This window comes from Cnephaeus nilssonii, assembly GCF_951640355.1.
Source record: "Cnephaeus nilssonii genome assembly, chromosome: 11".
Lineage (NCBI taxonomy): Eukaryota > Metazoa > Chordata > Mammalia > Chiroptera > Vespertilionidae > Cnephaeus > Cnephaeus nilssonii.
This window is the reverse complement of record NC_137082.1, coordinates 5,716,291-5,735,639: the sequence shown is the minus strand read 5'-3', so window position 1 is coordinate 5,735,639 and position 19,349 is coordinate 5,716,291. Positions and strand designations below refer to the sequence as shown.

The following is a 19,349-nucleotide window of genomic DNA, read 5'->3' as shown; positions in this document are numbered from 1 at the left end:
CTGACTTAATTTCCTTTATCAATTTAAAGACAAAGAATAATCACAGGGCTAACTGGATTTTCACATTTCCTTTCCCGAAAGCGTCACAAATCTTTGCCCAGCAACAGCAGCAAGTGTTGTTTTTTTCCAATTTCCCCAACTCAGGGAAGAATACAAATATAGCAATGTTTCAAGAAAGAAGAGGCGTGATAATGGATATGGATTGCAGGGCCTGGCTCCCTGATCTGATGCTCAGTGGGAGTACTAGTCATAAAATGAAAAATACCCAAAGAAGAAGCTGTCCTTTTCCTTGCTGAGACAGAACCTCAAAGTTTAGCTGAGGACTGAGTTAATGCCCCAAGAGGGGCAGCAGCCATAGCTGTTCATAACTAGAAGGCATTATAACACAGCAAAGATTGTAAAAGTGGCCGAGGAGCTAATAAAATCCCCACTGCTACAGATACGCCCGAGAGCTCTCGCTCCTGTTAGGACTGACGTCAGACCTGCACGCTGCTCGCAAGGAGGCAGGACCCCTGCGGCTACCTGCAGGGAGATGCTGAGGTTCTGGCTGTGGTGAGATGTGTGTACAATGTCACCAAAGATAAGTACATGAACAGATACAGCAAGACACGGGCCAGTGTGACGCACACCCCAGAAATACCCCGTCCATCTCCCCTTTCACTGTGGATAACACTGACCTTGAACATCTGGATTGTTCATCATGTGCTCCTGCAAACTGTCGAGGACTTTCTGAATCTCGCTCCTGGCCACATAGCTGCCACACACGGGCTCAGATCTGCAGCGGCCTTCTTGCTGCGGCACAGCCGCACTCAGAAACAACTCCAAGTCCTGGCTTATGTCAGGGAGAGGAGTTCGCCAATAAAGGAAATTACTGAATGCATCCTCAGGTCTCCCTGGGCAGGGCCAGGAATCAGGTGCAGGGTGACTGCTGATGGGGAGGTTGTTAATATCAGGGAGCTTCGAGAAGGCACTGGTCACCTCGGCTTCAGCCAGGCCGGAGTCTTCCATTGGGTTTTCCATTGGGCCATCACAGGAGCTCTTGACGTGCAGGAAACCACTGGTGCCCCCTGATGGGCCTCCCACGGGTGGATGTGCCTCTATCTGCCTTGGCTGTGTTGAACTGGGTTAAATTGAGGGAGGCAAACTTTTAGCACCAAGTAATAGATTGGAAGTAAAGTAGGCAAACACAGGTCCACATGCTCACAAGCCCGGTCCTCCTCCTGACCTGGCCGCCCAGCATGCTGTGTCTCCCAGAAGATAACAGTGTCATGAGAGGATGAGAGGTCCAAGCAGTTCCCTCTGCCCCACTGGAAGAATGATGTACACTGAAAATGCCACACGGAGCTGCAGCCAATCCCTCCACTACACGTATACACTGGTGGTGAAGAGCCCAGCTTCTGCGGGCACACCTTCAGAAGCAAGACCTGCACTCACTGCTTCTTAGGACCTCCACCAGGGGGCAGGCATGAGAAAATGAAAGGGGCTGAAGTGGGCAAGTGCTGGCTGGTGGTTAACCATTGGAAAGTCTTGATGAGGAAGCCCTGCCCCAGGCTACAGCAGGGACTCCTTGAGTCTTGGTGGAGGAGGGTGACCGATCTCACAAAGGATGGGTACTGGGATGTGATCTACCTACTCTCACACTCCGTGTAATGTTACCAATGGAGAGATGCCTGTTTACTACCTCCAATGGTTTGTTAGTATGCACCCACCATCCTTAGAAAATGTATTTAACAAATCCAAGATCAATCACTAGAATTGACTAGAAAAACAGTGTAGGGTCTACTGATAGTGGGTCAGGAATCTCACCGTTATGGGCATGTAATATTCTATGGCACAAAAGTACATTTTTCCCATGTACATTATCCAAAGAACTTCATTAATCAAAAAGTAAGAGAAAATTTTCTTTATAGGTTATTTAATCACTGCTCTCAATGAATATTTTATCTAAATTTAGGAGACACAGTAGCTTCATTATTTATAACCCAGTAGTCATGTTTCAAAACCATTATTGCAATTACTTTTTCCTTCTTTACATAATTAAAGCTCTAATATTCCATCTTGCCCAGAAGGTCACTGTTACTGAAACTCCAGAGGAGATAATTGCTAGAATTTTAGGTGGACGCTTGAGGTGAAGCGGGATCCTAGTAATTATTGGGCTGGAGCTTACCAGGCTGAGGTGGCGTCAACACAGTTGCGGGCACTGGCTGACCTGCACATGAAGTTGGACCCCGCACTCTGAGGTGATGACCTGATGCTCAGACTGCCATCCTCTCGAATATAGAGGCCAGCCCTGGAGGGGTTTGCAAAGGTGGAAATGAAGGGGCCCAGGGACTGAAAGGCAGCCTGGCGCACCTGAAACCAGAGAGAACAGTGCATGAATGTGGCACTCGCGAGGTCTGACCTCAGGTTGAGTGGGGGCAGATCACCTGGCCACTCACTGTCTGTCAAAGTATGTCTGAGCAGATTTACTGCTTTCCCTAAATTCCAAATAAACAATTTTCAACAGAAAATAAGGAAAAATTTGGCACTATCATGTAGTTTTTAACCTTCCAGGCAATTAATCCCACATCAAATAATTCTGGACTTTATAAAGCATCTGAACAGACCTTCTTAATCATTGCAGCATAGTTAAGATCAGAACAGAAGAAGTAACAATTCACAGTTCTGGTCTTTCCCTTCTCAGTTCTCATTTCTATGAGATTTGTTCAATATAAATGTGACAGTGGGAGTACCTTCTTAACACCGTCAAAACTTTTGAGATTTTAGGTGCCCTAAGCCTCACAAGGTCTAAATGTGACAATCAGTGACTGAAAAGTCACAAGTCCAGATGCCAAGATGAGGCCCATGCTTACCCATCGACAGGAGTCGCTGACCAGGCGGATGAAGAGAGGGGACAGCTGGGCTCTGCGCACCTCGGGGGATGTGTTGTAGGACACCGCCATGAAGCACTCCGCACAGGCCTTTCGCATCCCCCACACATTATCTGAGCAGAGCTCAAAGAACTTTGGGATCTACCAAAGCAAATAAAATCATGCTACTCAAATCTGGTTACCCGGAGAGCCTGTTTTATTGATGCCGCTAAGGCATATCCATAAATTAATGACAAAAAAATGAAATACATACTAATCTAAATGGAATCATTTGAAACCAATAGAAATTATGACAAGCAGAATAAAGCAACATTTCCTTTACCTCTTAATTCCAGTAAAGGACTTGTTAAATTGAACAAGGTAATGGAGGAAAAAACCCCGAAGGCAGAACAACTGATCTTCAATATGTGATTATAGAGAAATACTGGGAATGACTTTGAAATTCAGTGGCTATCCCAACAAGCTCACCCATCCAGGCACATGGTCTCTGATTGAGGTTATTTAGTGATAGAAGGTAAATTGTTAAAAACTGTCCACGGACATGCAAACCTTATCTCCCTGGATGTGACCAGTTTGTAAGGTCACTTCAGGGTTCCAGGGTCTGGACACGTATGGCACTTTAACTTCTCCATGAAACCACTTGTCATATCTTACTGGTTCCCTCATCAATATATGTTTAATAAAATCACTGACACATCTTCATTTTATATATGTATGAAGGTCATGATTATATCCTCTTTTAAAATTCTGCCTTTAAAAATAAGGCTTTGGTCTACAGCCATACCATCCTGACCATGCCCGAGCTTGTCTAAAAATATGATTTGTTTTTAATATCTTAACATAAGATAATCAGCAAAAAGCTCCACAAATGAGCATAAGCGAGCCCGGGAATATCCGCCTGTGGAAAGGTGAGTATGATGCTTCACTCAGACACATTAAGTGGAGGGTAGCACTCCCTGTGTACTCAAAGCGATAGCCCACTAAGAACTACTTTGGGGTCAGAACTATGTTGACACGGCTTATACTTTTCTTAACATGTGTTTTTATTTATTTGAGAGAGAGGAAGGGAGAGGGACAGCGAGAGAAACATTGATGTGAGAGAGAAACACTGATCCGTTGCCTTCCGTACATACCCCAACCAGGGACCAAACCCACAACCTGGGCCTGTGTCCTGATCTCCCAGGGGAATTGAATGTATGGGAGACACTCAACCAACTGTGCCACACTAGCCAGGGAGACATGGCTTATACTTCAAATAAAATAAAATAAAATGAGCTTCTGCACTTAAATTTACAAATCAATTTCAAGATTATCCTTTCTGAGGTTAAGTTTCAACCCTTAGGTAGTATATCCTGTCAAATACAGAGGCAAGCATGTGCTGAGCAGTGTTCTCCAGGGGCCAGGGCCTAGGCAGGCACCTGGAGGCAAGAAGGGCGAATGTGATAGGGTAAAGATCCCGAATCAGCCAGACCAGAATGGGTGTGGAGAAGGACACACAAGTCCTCTGAACTAACTGTCCTGGGGGTGCTGAAAAGGGAGGAATGAACTCTTTCTGACACAGTGGGGGACAGGGTGAGTCTAAGCCAGAAAGGACCTGACTGAGACATATGCATATTCAAGGTGGGTCTGCCATCTGCCGTGGGAGCAGGGTCCCACCAGGTAGGAATGATGCTCGAAGAGGGGCAGTAACAAGCAGAAGAGTCACTGGCTGACTCGTGAATTGGCGCTTTACCCCACTGTGTCTCAGAATAGTGAGGGAATTGATAAAAAATATGAACCCCTGGGCCCTGCCCCCTCTCGCCCTCCCCATGACTCAGATGCGTGGCCCCGGGGAAGTCGCACCCAGGCCGGGGCAATGTTCAGACCTGAGGAAGGTGACTGGAAGTAAGGCAGGAAAGCTACTTGTGAAGGGACCTGAAAGGCCAAGAAGGGTCTGGATGTTACCCTGGAAACCGAGAAACAATCCCATGGTTTTGAAGCCTAGGAGTGAGGTGGAGGAGCAATATTCTAGAAAGAGCAGGGAGGAAGAATAGAAGAGGCCCACAGGAAGAAGGACAGGGGTGCTTCCACTCTGTTCCACAGACCAGCTGCCTCGTGCTTATGAAAAACATTAGCTTCAGAAGTCAAGAAATTTGAAATTGATGAATGCAAAATTAAGCTGCCGTTCCAAAGAAAAAGACTCATAGACACAAAACTACGATGGATTTTTAAAGTGCCTTAACAAGTGCATCAGCAATTACAATTGGCAAAACTTCACGTACCAAAAATTTCTCAGTGGCTTCTTGTCCAACGGCGTGACAAATATCACCAAAATTTGTAGCACATACCTTAAAAAGGCAAAAGGCATACCCATTATTCTCATCTTTTTTTGTTTTAACAAATTGTGCAGACTAACAAGCAGGGACCTTGAGAGCAATTACTCCTCTAGTGAGGCAACTAACAAGCACTCACTAAGCCCATCGCCCACACAGCACCGCCCAGGTGCCTCCGATGCATTGGAAACTGAAGATTTACGATAGAGTACCAAATTCTAGCACTTTCTGGCTCCTAATTGATCTCAATACATAATGCATTTGGTTAGGAGAGAGCAAAAGAGACCCTTCTTCATATTCTCCGCATGGTAAATAAGACCAAATGAGACCGATCTTCTTGTTGATGAGTCATGAGGAGAGACCAGAGGGAAGATGAGGCTGTTCAGGGAGGGGTAGCATTGGCCTTCAAAAGGAAGAATTTGACAACCAAGTCACAAGCGATGAAAAGGGAAGAGGGCGGGGTAGGATAGGAGTTGGAAGTAGGGCAAGTCACCCAAGAAAATGAAAGGCTCTGCTCGTCTAGGCAAAGGCATTGGGTCACAGTCAGCAAGGTCCCCTCGCTCCTAAGAACAACAGGCGAACCACAGGCATACTCAGACACAATCTCACCCCCAGGGCGCTCTGCATTCCCTACTTGCAGTAAAAACTGGCAACGCTGTTCAGATGTTTTCCTCACACAGTTCGCTCTGGCCATGTTTTCCTTCCAGACCATGTCTACTGAGGAAGTCCAGAAACTTTACAGGCATGGATTTTGAATTTTTTAACGTTTGAATTTTTCAAGTTTTGAAACTGTATGTGCTCACCTTCCGAACTTGAAAGAGCTTCCCATCACCACATAATTCACAGAATCGAGGGAGCAGCAGGCGTTCCACTGTGCTCTTGCTCAGCACTGAAGCCAGTTTGCAGATGATCTATAAAAAAGAAGAAAATCAGTCACTTGAAATACCAAAGCTTATGTGTTGCACATCACTACTTAGGTTCCAAAAGCTAATATTCAAAATATTACCAAAATACCCAAGAAGTAAAAACAGAAAACACCTTCTTTTGAGTTCCGTCAAGTTCTATGATCAATAAAAGGCCAAATATCTTTCAAATTTTACTCAGATAAGCATTTGTCTGAAGCTCAAGGGTTATCATTAGAGGGACCCACTGTGTTCCCAACACAAAAGTGAACAATTCATGTGCAATAACTCGTTTTACCTTCCCCAAACCCTATGACAAGGTATTATTTATCCTCATTTTTCCAAATGAGGAAATTAACACTCAAAGAGGTTAAGTAATGTGACCAAAACCAAAGAGTGGTGAGGGGGACATACAGTAGGAGCTGGACACAGTACAAAAAGTGACCTGTAGGCACTGGAGATGGATCAAATGTTGATGGAAACAAAGGAGAGCAGACCCCTGAGAGAAGGGAACCATACTGGGTAAAATGTGCATTGCTATTGCTTTTTTTTGCCTGGGGCATCCTCATTCTGCGTGGCAATGCAGAGTAACTGGACCTCAAGCAAAAGCTACAGTATAACTGGTTTAAGAAGTCAGAGAACAGAGACTGAGGTTGCCAAAGCAGCTGACACATGAGGTTAGAAATCCTGGGAAGAAGGAATGAGAGAACTAAGAAAGGGAAAGCCCCCCAAATCTGTGATTAAATCCTACTCTAATCTGTGCAGGCACAGGGGAGATGGTCAGATTCACAAAGAAAAGCAGTAGCCTGAAGGCAAAAGGAACAAAGTAGTTTCAACTGCTGATAGCTGCAGGGGAAACAGAATCTAAACTGTTTGCTAGAATAAAGTTAACATTCTTCAGAGAAAAATAACAGAATCCAGATTTCTACAATGTTTCATCAAGAACATACTACAGGCAATAAAAGATTCAGACATGAGAAGAAATGGGGAAATGTGACCCATATTCAAGATAAATATCAGTTAGTAGAAACAAACCCAACGAGGACCAGATGTTAGAACGAGCTGCCATGAAAAGGACTTTAAAACAGCTATTGTAAAAACACACAAGGACTAAAATGAAAACAGGGCCATAATGAATGAAAAGATGGGAAAATTAATCAAAGAAATGAAAACTAGAAAAAAAATCAAGACTCTGGTAATAACACACTAGGTTGGTCAGACATAAAACTCTTGCAGATAACAATTACAGAATCGTAAAGAAAAAAAGAAACACATAAAAAAACAACCATTGGAGAGCAACCAAAAGGCAGAAAATGGAGGGGAAGCTACCATTTAAAGGTGAACTGCAATGGGGAAGATGTGCAAGCAAGTTCTTTGGCTGACTACTAAACTACACATGTAGTTCCCAGAGGAACCAGCAAAAAAGCAGCAGCAAGAAACTAAACAAACTGAACAGAGAGTTTAGTGCTGCTCAAAGGAGACAGTTGGGAGTTGGAGATCAGACAAGATAACTGCCTACTACATAAAAAACTACCTTGGAGAAATAAAACGGAATCCAGAGCCTCTGTAGTGTATCATTTATACTGTTTAGTGTTCAATTAAAAATAACTACCTATGTATTGACAGCAAAAAGTGATACATAATTTTTTTAAAGCAGTTAATGGGAACTTTACCTTATCAACACCAAGATGATTCAAGTGTTTCAACCACCAGGTAAGGATTTAAAAGGAGCTATTATAAATATGTTCAACGCATAAAAGAAACACATATGCCCAAGGAAGAAAATATAGGGAATCTCTGTATCACAGATAATTAGAAACTATAAAAAAGGTCAAAATGGAAATTCTAGAGCTGGAAAGCACAACAACAGAAATAAAAAACTGCAGATGACAAAAAGATTCATTGAACTTAAAAGATAGGTTGATAAAAATGATGAAATCTGAACATCAGAGAGAAAAATGATAGGAGAGAAAAAAGAGATCCACAGAGACCTGTGGGATGATATCATGATATCAGGTTCATAATGTAATATATATGTTCAATACCATGATATCAGGTTCATAATGTAATATATATGTTATAGTATACATGAAAAAGAAAAACAGCACAGAGAGGAAAGAAAGTGGCTGGAACTACATTATTACAATGTACTATATTTTTTTTAACTCTCCAGTAGAGAAATTAAAACACAGTACTAAAAAGATACTCTACTCCAAAAGAAGGCAGGAAAGAATTAACAGAGGGACAAAAATGAATGAGACAAATGAAAAAAAAAAATAACAAAATGGCAAAATTAAATCCAAATATATCAATAATTACATTAAACATAAATGGACTTAAACACTCCAATTAAAAGACAGAAACTGTCAGACTAGATATAAAAGCAAGCCCCAACTATATGCTAATGAAAGCAGGAACACTTTAAATGTAAAATATTTCAGGTTGGGAGCAAAAAAAGAACAGAAACATACAATGACAAATAGTAAAGCATACAATGACAAATAGTAAAGATGGAGTGGTGATAGTAATATCACAGTAGACTACAAAATACTGATTACTACCAGAGATTTTTTAAAAGTCATGCCTTAATTAAAGGGTCAGTATACCATAAAAATATAAACATTAAATGTGTAGCTTTAAATGGAAAAGGTAGGCTTAAAATTACTGTATCCTCCTTAGGAAGCTAGAAAAATGCTGACAAATTGAACTCATATAATTAGAAGAAAGGAAATAATAAACAGCAGAAATCAATTAAAAAGAAAATAAACAATAAAGAAATTGACAAAGCCAAAAACTGGTTCTTTGAGAATATTAATAAAATTGATAAATCCCTAGCAAGATGATCAAGAAAAAAAAATTAAGAGAGAAAACACAAATTATCAATATCATAACTGAAAGGAATAACACTACAGATCTTACAGGCATTAGAGAGATAAGGAAATATTGTAAACAACTTTACCCCAATAAATTTAACAACTTAAATAAAATTATATTCCCTAAGATATACAACTTACACAATGACACGAATGTAATAACAAATCTCAATAGCCCCACATAAAGAACTGAGTCTATTATCAAAACCATCTCACAAAGGTTTTACCCATGAATTCTAACAAATATTTAAGGGGAAAATAACACCAATCTTAAACAATCCTCTCTAATAAAATGGTAATATGCAAATTAACCATCACTCCGCTACATAGACCACGCCCACCAGCCAAGCCACGCCCACCAGCCAATCAGGGCGAGTATGCAAATTAACCGCAATCCAAGATGGCTACAGCCACAGTGAGCAAGGTTTCCTAGGTAACAGAGGAAGCCAAGCTTTCCATAGACATTGCAGGCCTAAGCCTCCACTCAAGCTACCAAGTTTCAATTATAGAAGGTAAACAAATTCAAACAAATGGCGGCAGAATGGAGCTTGAGAGAGCAGAACAGGGTTGCCGGCGGCAACAGGGGAAGCAAAGCTTTCCGCACACCCTGTCTGGTCCCACCCGCTTAAGGCTACAAAGTTTCAATTGTAGAAGGTGAATTAACTGCCCCAGAAATGGCTGCCGCCCCAGGCTACAAAGTTTCAATTGTAGAAGGAAAATAAATTCCAGATACCAGGGCCTCCCCTTGGGTTGCCAGGAGGCGTGGCCGGCCTGCAAACCACCACAGGCCCCACGCTCAGGCCACCCCACACCCCAAGGGAACCCCCACCCTTATTTGTGACACCCTTCAGGGCAAACCAGCTGGCCCCCACCTGTGCACCAGGCCTCTATCCTATCTAATAAAAGAGTAATATACAGATTGATCATCACTGCAACACACAATATAGCTGCCCCCATGTGGTCAAAGATCCTGCCCCCATGTGGACACAAGATGGCCACCACAAGATGGCCAGCAGGAGAGGGCAGTTGGGAGGCACCCGGCCTGCAAGGGAGGGCAGTTGTGAGGGACCAGGCCTGCAAGGGAGGGCAGTTGGAGGTGATCAACCCTGCAGGAGAGGGCAGTTAGGGGTGACCAGGCTGGCAGAGGAGGGAAGTTGGGGGCAAACAGGCTGGCAGGGGAGCAGTTAAGCATCAACCAGGCTGGCAGCGGAGTGGTTAGGGGGTGATCAGGCTGGCAGGCAGAAGCGGTTAGGGGCAATCAGGAAGGCAGGCAGGCAAGCAGTTGGGAGCCAGCAGTCCTGGATTGTGAAAGGGATGTCCGACTGCCCGTTTAGGCCCGATCCCACCGGGATCGGGCCTAAACGGGCAGTCGGACATCCCTTGAGGGGTCCCATATTGGAGAGGGTACAGGCTGGGCTGAGGGACAACCCCCCTCCGTGCACGAATTTCGTGCACCGGGCTTCTAGTATCTTTCAGAAAACAGGAGAACAGAAATACTTCCCAACTCAATTTTTGAGGCCACAATAACCCTGATTCTAAACCTGACAAAAACATAATAGGAAAAGAAAATTGCCTACAATAGTCCTCTTGAATATAGATGTGAAAATCCTCAACAAAATGTTAGCAAATAATGGAGAAGGGAACACTCTTCACAGTAGAATGTCAACTAGAACCATCACTGGGTGCTAGTACTAGGGGGTGAGGGTTGATGAAAAGCATACTTACATAGCTTCAAAGTAACTCTCATTATTTCTAGAGTGCAAAGTAGTACATGGGAGAAACTTGGCAGACACCACCTCTATCTACTAAGTCACCAGAGTTAATATAATGAAAATCGGGACAAACGGAAGTCTTGGGCCTCCTGATGTTACACATGAGTACACATCGCTTCCATGATATCCTGCCAGAGGGGCAGACCCTGGATCTACTCATGAAGAAACATCAGACAAACTCAAATTGGGAGACATTCTACCAGAGAACTGGCCTGTACTCTTCCAACAGGTTAACATTATGAAATTCAAAGACAGACGCAGGATCTGTTCCAGATTAAAGGAGACCAAAGAAACACGACAATTCAGTGCACTGTGGGATCCTGCACTGGATCCTGGACAAATGACATCTTAACATGAACTGTCCTGATTTTGATCAATGCACTATGGTTGTAAAAGAGAGAATGCTCTTGTTTTTAGGAGTATGCACTGAAGTATTTAGGAGGAAAGGGGTACAATGTCTCCAATTTACTCTCAAATGGCTCACAAAAATATATACACCTGTGTATGTATGCATCTACATGTGTGTGTATTGTGGGTGATTGTATGTACAGAGAGAGAGAACACGAGAAAACAAATGGCGCTGAACATAAACCATGGAGAAGGTGGATAACTAGTATACAGGAGTTCATTCCTGCAACTTTTCTTACCAGTTTGAAAACAAAATATAAAACGACCTCCCCAAAAAAACTTTTAAGAAATCTCCCACACCCCCAAGGCCCAAAAGAAGGGGAAGAAGGAAGGAATGAAGGGAAGAAGGGAGGAAGCAGGGCAGGGGGCAGAGGACTTTCTGTCTCTGAAGTCCACACTTGGCAGCCCACTGGATTGGCAGCCCACTGGAATCTGCACCCAGCAGACAAGAAGGGAAGGTGGAGAAGGGGAAACTGTCCCCACAACACAAATGAGGAAAAGACCGTGTCTTTCCAAACCAGAGGACATGTGTCTCTCATCTGATGCAAGGCAGAGCTGCCGAACACCAGGCTTCTGTATCCAGGGTAACGGGCAACTAAAGGGGGCCCAGTATGTCTCTCCACCCTGCCCACCTACCCCGCCCACATGACCTATTACTACCTGTACAAAACCAATCCTGAATCATTAGAAGTCAGCACACCGAGTGACCAGAAATGATAGTCCTGTGGCCTTGGGAACCACTTGTATGGAATGACGATCTTTACTTAGTTGCTTGGAGCCAACTATTCCTTATAGCACATAACCACAACATTCTTTTTAAGTAAATGCGCAAATAAAAATGAGCTTAAAAATAGGAATGACGACAAAAAATGAGGAAGCTTTAATGTGAAAACGTGTTGGGAGAGAAAAATAGGCTTCTGACAATTAGTTATAATCTCAGAATGCTAATGGCCTTCTTGCAAGCACGAGGAATTATAATTGGTCTCTGGTGGCCTGTTTGTGCTGTCTAGATGTAATTACAGGATACAGTGCTTCCAGTTTATACCGATCCATTCATTTAAAAACATTTACTGCCTGGCTGGTGTGGCTCAGTGGTTGAGTGTCGACCTGTGAATCAAGGTTCAATATCCTCCGGTCAGGGCACATGCCCGGTTGCGGGCTCGATCCCCAGTGTGGGGCGTGCAGGAGGCAGCCAATCAATGTTTCTCTCTCATCATTGATGTTTCTATTTCTCCCTCTCCCTTCTTCTCTGAAATCAATTTTTTTTAATTTACTTAGTATAGACTCTGGGCCCAGCACTGTGCTGGGTGCTGATGGTGGAAAGACGCCTGTGTTTAAGAAGTTCACCATTTGGAAGAGGAAATAAACAAACAAAGGAAGTTCACAATTCAGCTGCTGGATGGGAGAAGACAGATATGAAGCAAGCCTTCCAAACATATGAAGGGGGGCATCACTACCATGTTCTGGCAAAGCTAAAAAGACTTCACAAATCAAAATGCATGCATGTGTGAGAAGCTAGGATGTAAGAAACATGTCATTTGTTCTGCACAACTCAAGAATGCCCAGGAGGCATCTAGTTGGCTGCTCTGATTTTCCTAATCACATATGCACTGGGGTTGCTGGCATCAGAATCCAGAGTGCAACTTCCAATGAGAATGAAAAGTCTAATGGACAGAAGCACACCTGTCTATGGAGGCCTGACATTTCCTGGGAGCGAGCAGCACTTCCTGTAAAACGGCACTGACCTGAGAGTGTGTTTATGTACATGGACACAGCATCACTCACACCATATGGTGCAAAGAGAGCCCTAAAACACAAGGGCATCAGAGCAGTCCCATTTGCTTCTCCTCCCACATGTCACCTCTTCACAAGCACACCTCAGTGCCCAGTGTTTGGCGTTTGACTCACAGAGCAGCTAACTGAGAACCCTGTCCACCTTGGGGGCTCTGTGAATCACACATGGTCTTCTTTTCCTGGAAGAATGAAATCTACTCTCCATCCAAATGTCCAAAGACTGAACACACTTTTCTAGCTCAAAAGAAACAGTGCCCAAACGTGCTCCACAACTCTGGGTGTCCAAGGTGTGAGCCCCCCAAGACTCCTGAGCCTCAGGGCTCCAGGAAAGGAAGACAGAACAGCTTGTGAATGTGACCAAAGCAGGCATGGGCCAGACTAGACCCAGGCCACCTTACACCAGGGCAGCATGGGGAGCAAAGTGCAGCCCCCCCTCCCCTCCCAAAGTACTGGAATCACAGATGTGCCTGGCCTGCCAAGAGCTCAAGACCGCTTTTGTTCTCTGCAGCCACATCTGAATGCTTAGACATTCAAATAATGATATCAGCAACTCAGTTGGAATGAAAAATACAATTTATGTGAACTAATTTGTTCTGCAAGTGATTTGTGGAGATAGCTTTTTGAAGGCTTGTTATATTTTCCAAATATTTTCACCACACAAAAAAAGAAGAACAATATTGTTGACAAGAATGGAATGGTTGGAAACAAAACAAAATAAAACTCATGCAAAAATGCCTTTAGCATTATTTTTCATGGTATTATCAGTCTTTAGGGATAAGATATTTGGTTGTCAGTCGTAACCTTGGAAATTTGCCTAACCAACTTTCAAACGAAAAAAAGAAGATTGAGTTGGCAAAGTTCACTACTCAACTGCCAAATACTCCAACTAATGGTATTATCCAGGTTCGTTTCGCACAACAAATTTAATTTCTTAGAGAGAAACTTGAAATTTATAAGAGAACCCTGGAGAATTTGAATTTTAATAATCAATTATTCTTCAGCCTGATTCATCTTATAAACATATGGGATATGCAAAATATTAAATTAGTTTAAAAAGCCAGATCTCTAACTCAGAGTTGAGGAAAACTTTTACATAAATGAAGAATAACTGCCAGATGTTCTGATGCTCTAATACAATTTTTTGGCTCCACGGTGTACAATGCTTCCACACTGTGACAAAGAGAAGAATTCCTTTCTCTAACGTCATTCTGTTCTAAACAAGAAAACAGCTATCTCCTATACCTTACTGCACTCGTAACTGAGGCTTATGATGTTACCACCTTGGGTAGGATGTTTCCTAAAATGCTGGGGCTGTTTACTTCTAGGACACAAATAGAAAGGCCATGCTGGGCAGCACCTCCTGCATGGGTCAAGGGGCAGCGGTGGGGACAGCAGCTAAGAAAACACGATGGCCTTGGGTGACCTTCCCTTGGGGAGTCTTGGTCTCAAGCAATCCATGACCATAGGTACTGACTGTTCAATAGTCTGTGTGTGAACAAGGGTTCCAGAAGCCAACAGAAAGCCCCTGATTGACAATCACTTCACAATGCATACAGAATCCTACAAACCCAAGAACACCACAAAATTAACTGTTAAAAGCAGAAGAAATTTAGTTTAGACTAGTCCTTTAATTGTACGCCTTTAACTGGTATCAGCACAAATACTTAACATAGGGGGAGAAATCAAGATGGCAGCATAGGTAAACACCTAAACTGCTGCCTCGCACAACAATTTCAAAACTACAACTAAAAGACAAAACGACATCATCCAGAAACACAGGAAGGCTGGCTGAGTGGAAATTCTACAACTAGAAGAAAAGAGAAAAGCACACTGAGACTCAGAGGAGCTGCAGAAGGCAGAGGTACGGAGACGCACGCACATGGAGAGGGCTGACAACTGAGTACACAGCTGGCTTTCTCAACTGGGAGGGAGACAAAAGCTCCTGACCACTCTGAACTCGTTCAGGGTGAGACTCTGGGGACCCAGACTCATTTGGGGAGAAACTGGACTGTCTGGAAGCAGGCGAAACTCTAGGGTGGCTTTCTCTCAGAGGTGCTTGCAGCAATTACCACGTGACACTGAGACCCGTGGGGCCTCTTAGGGCAGGGCTGATGGGAAGCCATTGCTGTCTGCTCAGCCCTGAGACTCCGCCCCAATCCAAGCTGAGCACAGAGGCTTTTGCAAGTCTTGTCTCATAAGGGTGTCTCCAGCACAGAAGTTCTCCCAGCGTAGACACAGCTGATCCTCACAGCTAATTGGCCTGCAGATTAATTCCTCCCAGTGATACCAACAACAATCAAGGCGTAACTACAACAAGACTGTGCACACAGTCCACAAAAGGGATGCACCAAGAGTGTCCACCTCAGGTAACTGGGGAGGCTGAGCCATTGGGCCCCATAGGACACCTAGCACACAAAGCCACTCTATCAACGCAGGGAAGCAGCCAAAATGCGGAGACAAAGAAACAGGTCACAAATGAAAGAAATGGAGGAAAGCAAATGACTGGATATATAGTTCAAAACCACGGTTATAAGGTTTTTCAAGAATTTCCTAGAAAAGGCCGATAAATTTAGCAAGACTCTCGAGGATATGAAAAAGGACCAACTAGAAATTAAGCATACACTGACTGAAATAAAAAATAATATACAGAGATCCAACAGCAGACTAGAGGATCGCAAGAATCAAATCAAAGATTCGAAATACAAAGAAGCAAAAAACACCCAACCAGAAAAGAAAAAAGAATCCAAGAATTTGAAGATAGTGTAAGGAGCCTCTGGGACAACTTCAAGCGTACCAACATCCGAATTATTGGTGTGCCAGAAGAAGAGAGAGAGCAAGATACTGAAAACCTATTTGAAGAAATAATGACAGAAAACTTCCCCCACCTGGTGAAAGAAATAGACTTACAAGTCCAGGAAGCGCAGAGAACCCCAAACAAAAGAAATCCAAAGAGGACCACACCAAGACACATCATAATTAAAATGCCAAGAGCAAAAGACAAAGAGAGAATATTAAAAGCAGAAGAGAAAAACAGTTAGTTACCTACAAGGGAGCACCCATACGACTGTCAGCGGATTTCTCAACAGAAACTATGCAGGCCAGATGGGAGTGGCAAGAAATATTCAAAGTGATGAATAGCAAGAACCTACAACCAAGATTACTCTACCCAGCAAAGCTATCATTCAGAATTGAAGGGCAGATAAAGAGCTTCACAGATAAGAAAAAGCTAAAGGAGTTCATCACCACCAAACCAGTATTATATGAAATGCTGAAAGGTATTCTTTAAGAAGAGGAAGAAGAAGAAAAAGGTAAAGATAAAAATTATGAACAACAAATACATATCTATCAACAAGTGAATCTAAAAATCAAGTGAATAAAAAATCTGAAGAACAGAATAAACTGGTGAATATAATAGAATCAGGGGCATAGAAAGGGAGTGGATTGACAATTCTCAGGGGGAAAGGGGTGTGGGGGGTGCGGGAAGAGACTGGACAAAAATCATACACCTATGGATGAGGACAGTGGGGGGAGGGGGTAAGGGCAGAAGGTGGAGTGGGAACCGGGTGGAGGGGAGATATGGGGGGGAAAAAAGAGGAACAATTGTAATAACCTGAACAATAAAGATTTATTAAAAAAACAAAAAACAAATACTTAACATAGCATTTCCCAAACTGCATTCTTCAGAGTGCCTCTTTCTTACCTAGTGACATGCCCACTTTAGTCTTGCCTAATCAATAAAATAGTCACACATGCCTACGAGGATTTAATTGTCCTGGTACCACCTAAAATCATCTCCCATGTCACACCAGGTTCCTTACTTTGGGAAACCAGGTCCATGATCCAAGCAGGTTTAAGGATTCACCTACAAATCTCAGCATCCTGCCCAGCAGAAAGTGAAGACAGTTGCCCCAATTCTGCCCAAATCACTGACATCCCATGCTTTGCCTTCTTAAAGCAATTGGCGACATAGTCACTTTCAAACACACTCAGATCTGAACCATGAATTTTCTCTGAGCAAGGCCGAACCACCAGCTACCTTGTTTATGAGAACAGGGCTGGCCAACAGTGAACACATGGGACACTTCAAGTCACACACACGCCCAGCCCCTGGACAGCCACCAGGCATGGGTCTGTTGTTCCCCAGACAGACTTACGTTCACGGCTTCGGCTTTGCATTCGTCGTCACTGTCTGGGGCAGAGAGCGCCAGCAGGATTGGACACACTTTGTTTTCAATATCGTGCTGGAAAATCAGATCCTGCTCCAGAAGAATCAAGAGCACTTCCTGGCTTGACTTTCTAACCTAGAAGAGGAAAAAGGCAAAGGGGAATCACAGAGTGAGCCCAAGTGCTCCCAGGATGAAGATGAAGCTTTCTCAGCAGAGCACCCAGCTGGCCCTGCCTCCCCTCCACAATGGTCTGGAACCTTCAGGCATACTTCCTTCCTGAGACCTTAGAACATGCATTCCCTCTGCCCGACTGGCTCCTGCCATTCGATGCTCTCAGGCCAATGTCCTTCTCCTGAACCCCATCAGGTCAGGCCCCATCAGTACCCTAACAGCACCCCACACTTTCCTCTAATGACTCATGTCCCAGATCTACACTCATATAGATGCACACGTGTGCATGTGCACACTCACATGTACACACGTGCACACATGCACACACACACAAATGCACACATTTTTCTGTATGGTGACACAATGCCGTCTGTCTTTCCCACCCAGACATGGCTGGGTGCCATGTCTAACTTGTCCTCTGTCCTCCTGTGCACCCTCAGGACCTGGCAGCAGGTTGATGACATGGAGTGCAGCTTCCCACTGCTTTGCAAAACACTAGGACACCACGCCCAGGCGTGAATCCTGTCAGCTGCAACAGGAGGCAGGGCTCAGAGGAGGCCCTGTGTGCAGGACAGGAACTGGAGGACTCTGTGCAGAGAAGAGAAAGGCAGAAGGCTGTAATTCATAGTGGGCCTGGGGTGAGCAAGCACCAGAACTTGGAGGGAACCTAGGATGCTGGAGAGATGACATTTTTGGAAAAATGAAAGCAGAGGAAATTCCAATTGATGGAGCCAGTCACAGAATATGGCGCTCCAGGCCTATGTTGAGGCAGGAGAACAGCGAAGAGTCACAGATGTGGAGCAGAGAGCGGTTACAGAGAGCCAGCCTCTGAGACTAAAGCCACAGCATTAACTTTCTGAACAGGTGACAGGATGAAAAAGTATTTTGGAAGATCTTTCCGGCACTGTGTACTGAGGAAATTGGAGGCGATGACAGACTGAGGGCAGAGAGGTCAGCGAGGAAGTGATTGCAGCGATCGTGGTGGGGGAGGTGAACAGAGAAAAGGCAATATCACCAGGCAAGGTGACGGGACCGCATGTCCAACTAGAGACAGCGATGCCCCCAATAACTCTGAGGTGTCGAGCACTTGGTGAGTGTCTATGCCAGGAGCAGAGAACAAGAGAGAACCACAGAACAGAGGAGTCAGACCTGTCAGCTGCCTCCCTGCGGGACACAATCCAAGGTGATGGCTCAAAAGGCTAGAGGGCAGCTGGGAGGGCACACCAGACAGCGAGGAGGAGCCATGAGTGGACATGGAGCCAGATAGCAAAGGCAGTTTGAAGCCTGCTTAAGGGGAAGTGTGGCCCCAAAAAGTTATATCCATGGCAAATCCTTGCAATCTCTGTATGGGACCTTATTTGGAGGAAAAGTCTTTGCAGATGTGATTAATGATTAAGTTCAGGATCTTGAGGTCATCTAGGATTATTGGGGTGGGCCCTAAATGCAATCACAAGGGTCCTTACAAGGGAAAGGTAAGAGGAGAAGATAGACAAAAGAGGTAATAAGGCCATGTGAAGATGGAGGTAGAGATGGGATTGATGCAGCCACAAGCCAAGGAAGCCAGCAGCCTCCGGAAACTGGACGAGGCAGGAAGGATCCTCCCCTGGAGCCTCCAAAGCAAGCACGTCCCTTACAACACCTTGATTTGGACTCGGGTCTCCAGAACTGTAAAAGAATCAATGCCTGTTGTCTCAACATCCAGCCTCTGGTTGCGGCTGCCCCAGGACACTCATACACAAGCAAGGCAAGGGGAGAGAACAGTGTGCTCAAAGGTATAGAGAGGAACTGTGGAGACACGTGAGGCGTCCCAGATGACAGCAGTGAGGTGGCCTGGGTGAAGTGGTGGAGTGGGAGGCTGAAATGTCAGCTGAGGTCAGAGTGGAAAGGTTTCAGTATTCCACTAAGACTCCTGGTGATTATTGTGGTGCCACAGGAAGCCCCGAGAGCTGGCAGAGGAGGAATCAGGTCAGACTCGGCTTCAGTGAGGATAACTAGAAACCTCAAGGGGTTCTGAAAGCTGAGAGCAGGCGAGGGGCTCCCAGGCAGGGTTGCTTCCCGCTCTGGATCCAAGGGCCAGGGGC

At 44.4% G+C, this 19,349-nt stretch overlaps 1 protein-coding gene across 3 annotated transcripts in view; it reads right to left on the bottom strand.

Moving 5' to 3' along the window:
* Positions 1-19,349, bottom strand: part of LOC307107257 (serine/threonine-protein phosphatase 4 regulatory subunit 1-like) — an 80,377-nt gene that overhangs the window by 14,627 nt on the left and 46,401 nt on the right. For all 3 annotated transcript variants that reach the window (XM_079784384.1, XM_079784383.1, XM_079784385.1), the window contains 6 exons: positions 17,086-17,232; positions 5,986-6,093; positions 5,132-5,197; positions 2,853-3,011; positions 2,168-2,352; positions 678-1,120 (listed from right to left, as the gene is read on the bottom strand). In XM_079784384.1, the coding sequence (XP_079640510.1) occupies positions 678-1,120; positions 2,168-2,352; positions 2,853-3,011; positions 5,132-5,197; positions 5,986-6,093; positions 17,086-17,232 (1,108 nt within the window). The remainder of the gene's footprint in view (positions 1-677; positions 1,121-2,167; positions 2,353-2,852; positions 3,012-5,131; positions 5,198-5,985; positions 6,094-17,085; positions 17,233-19,349) is intronic.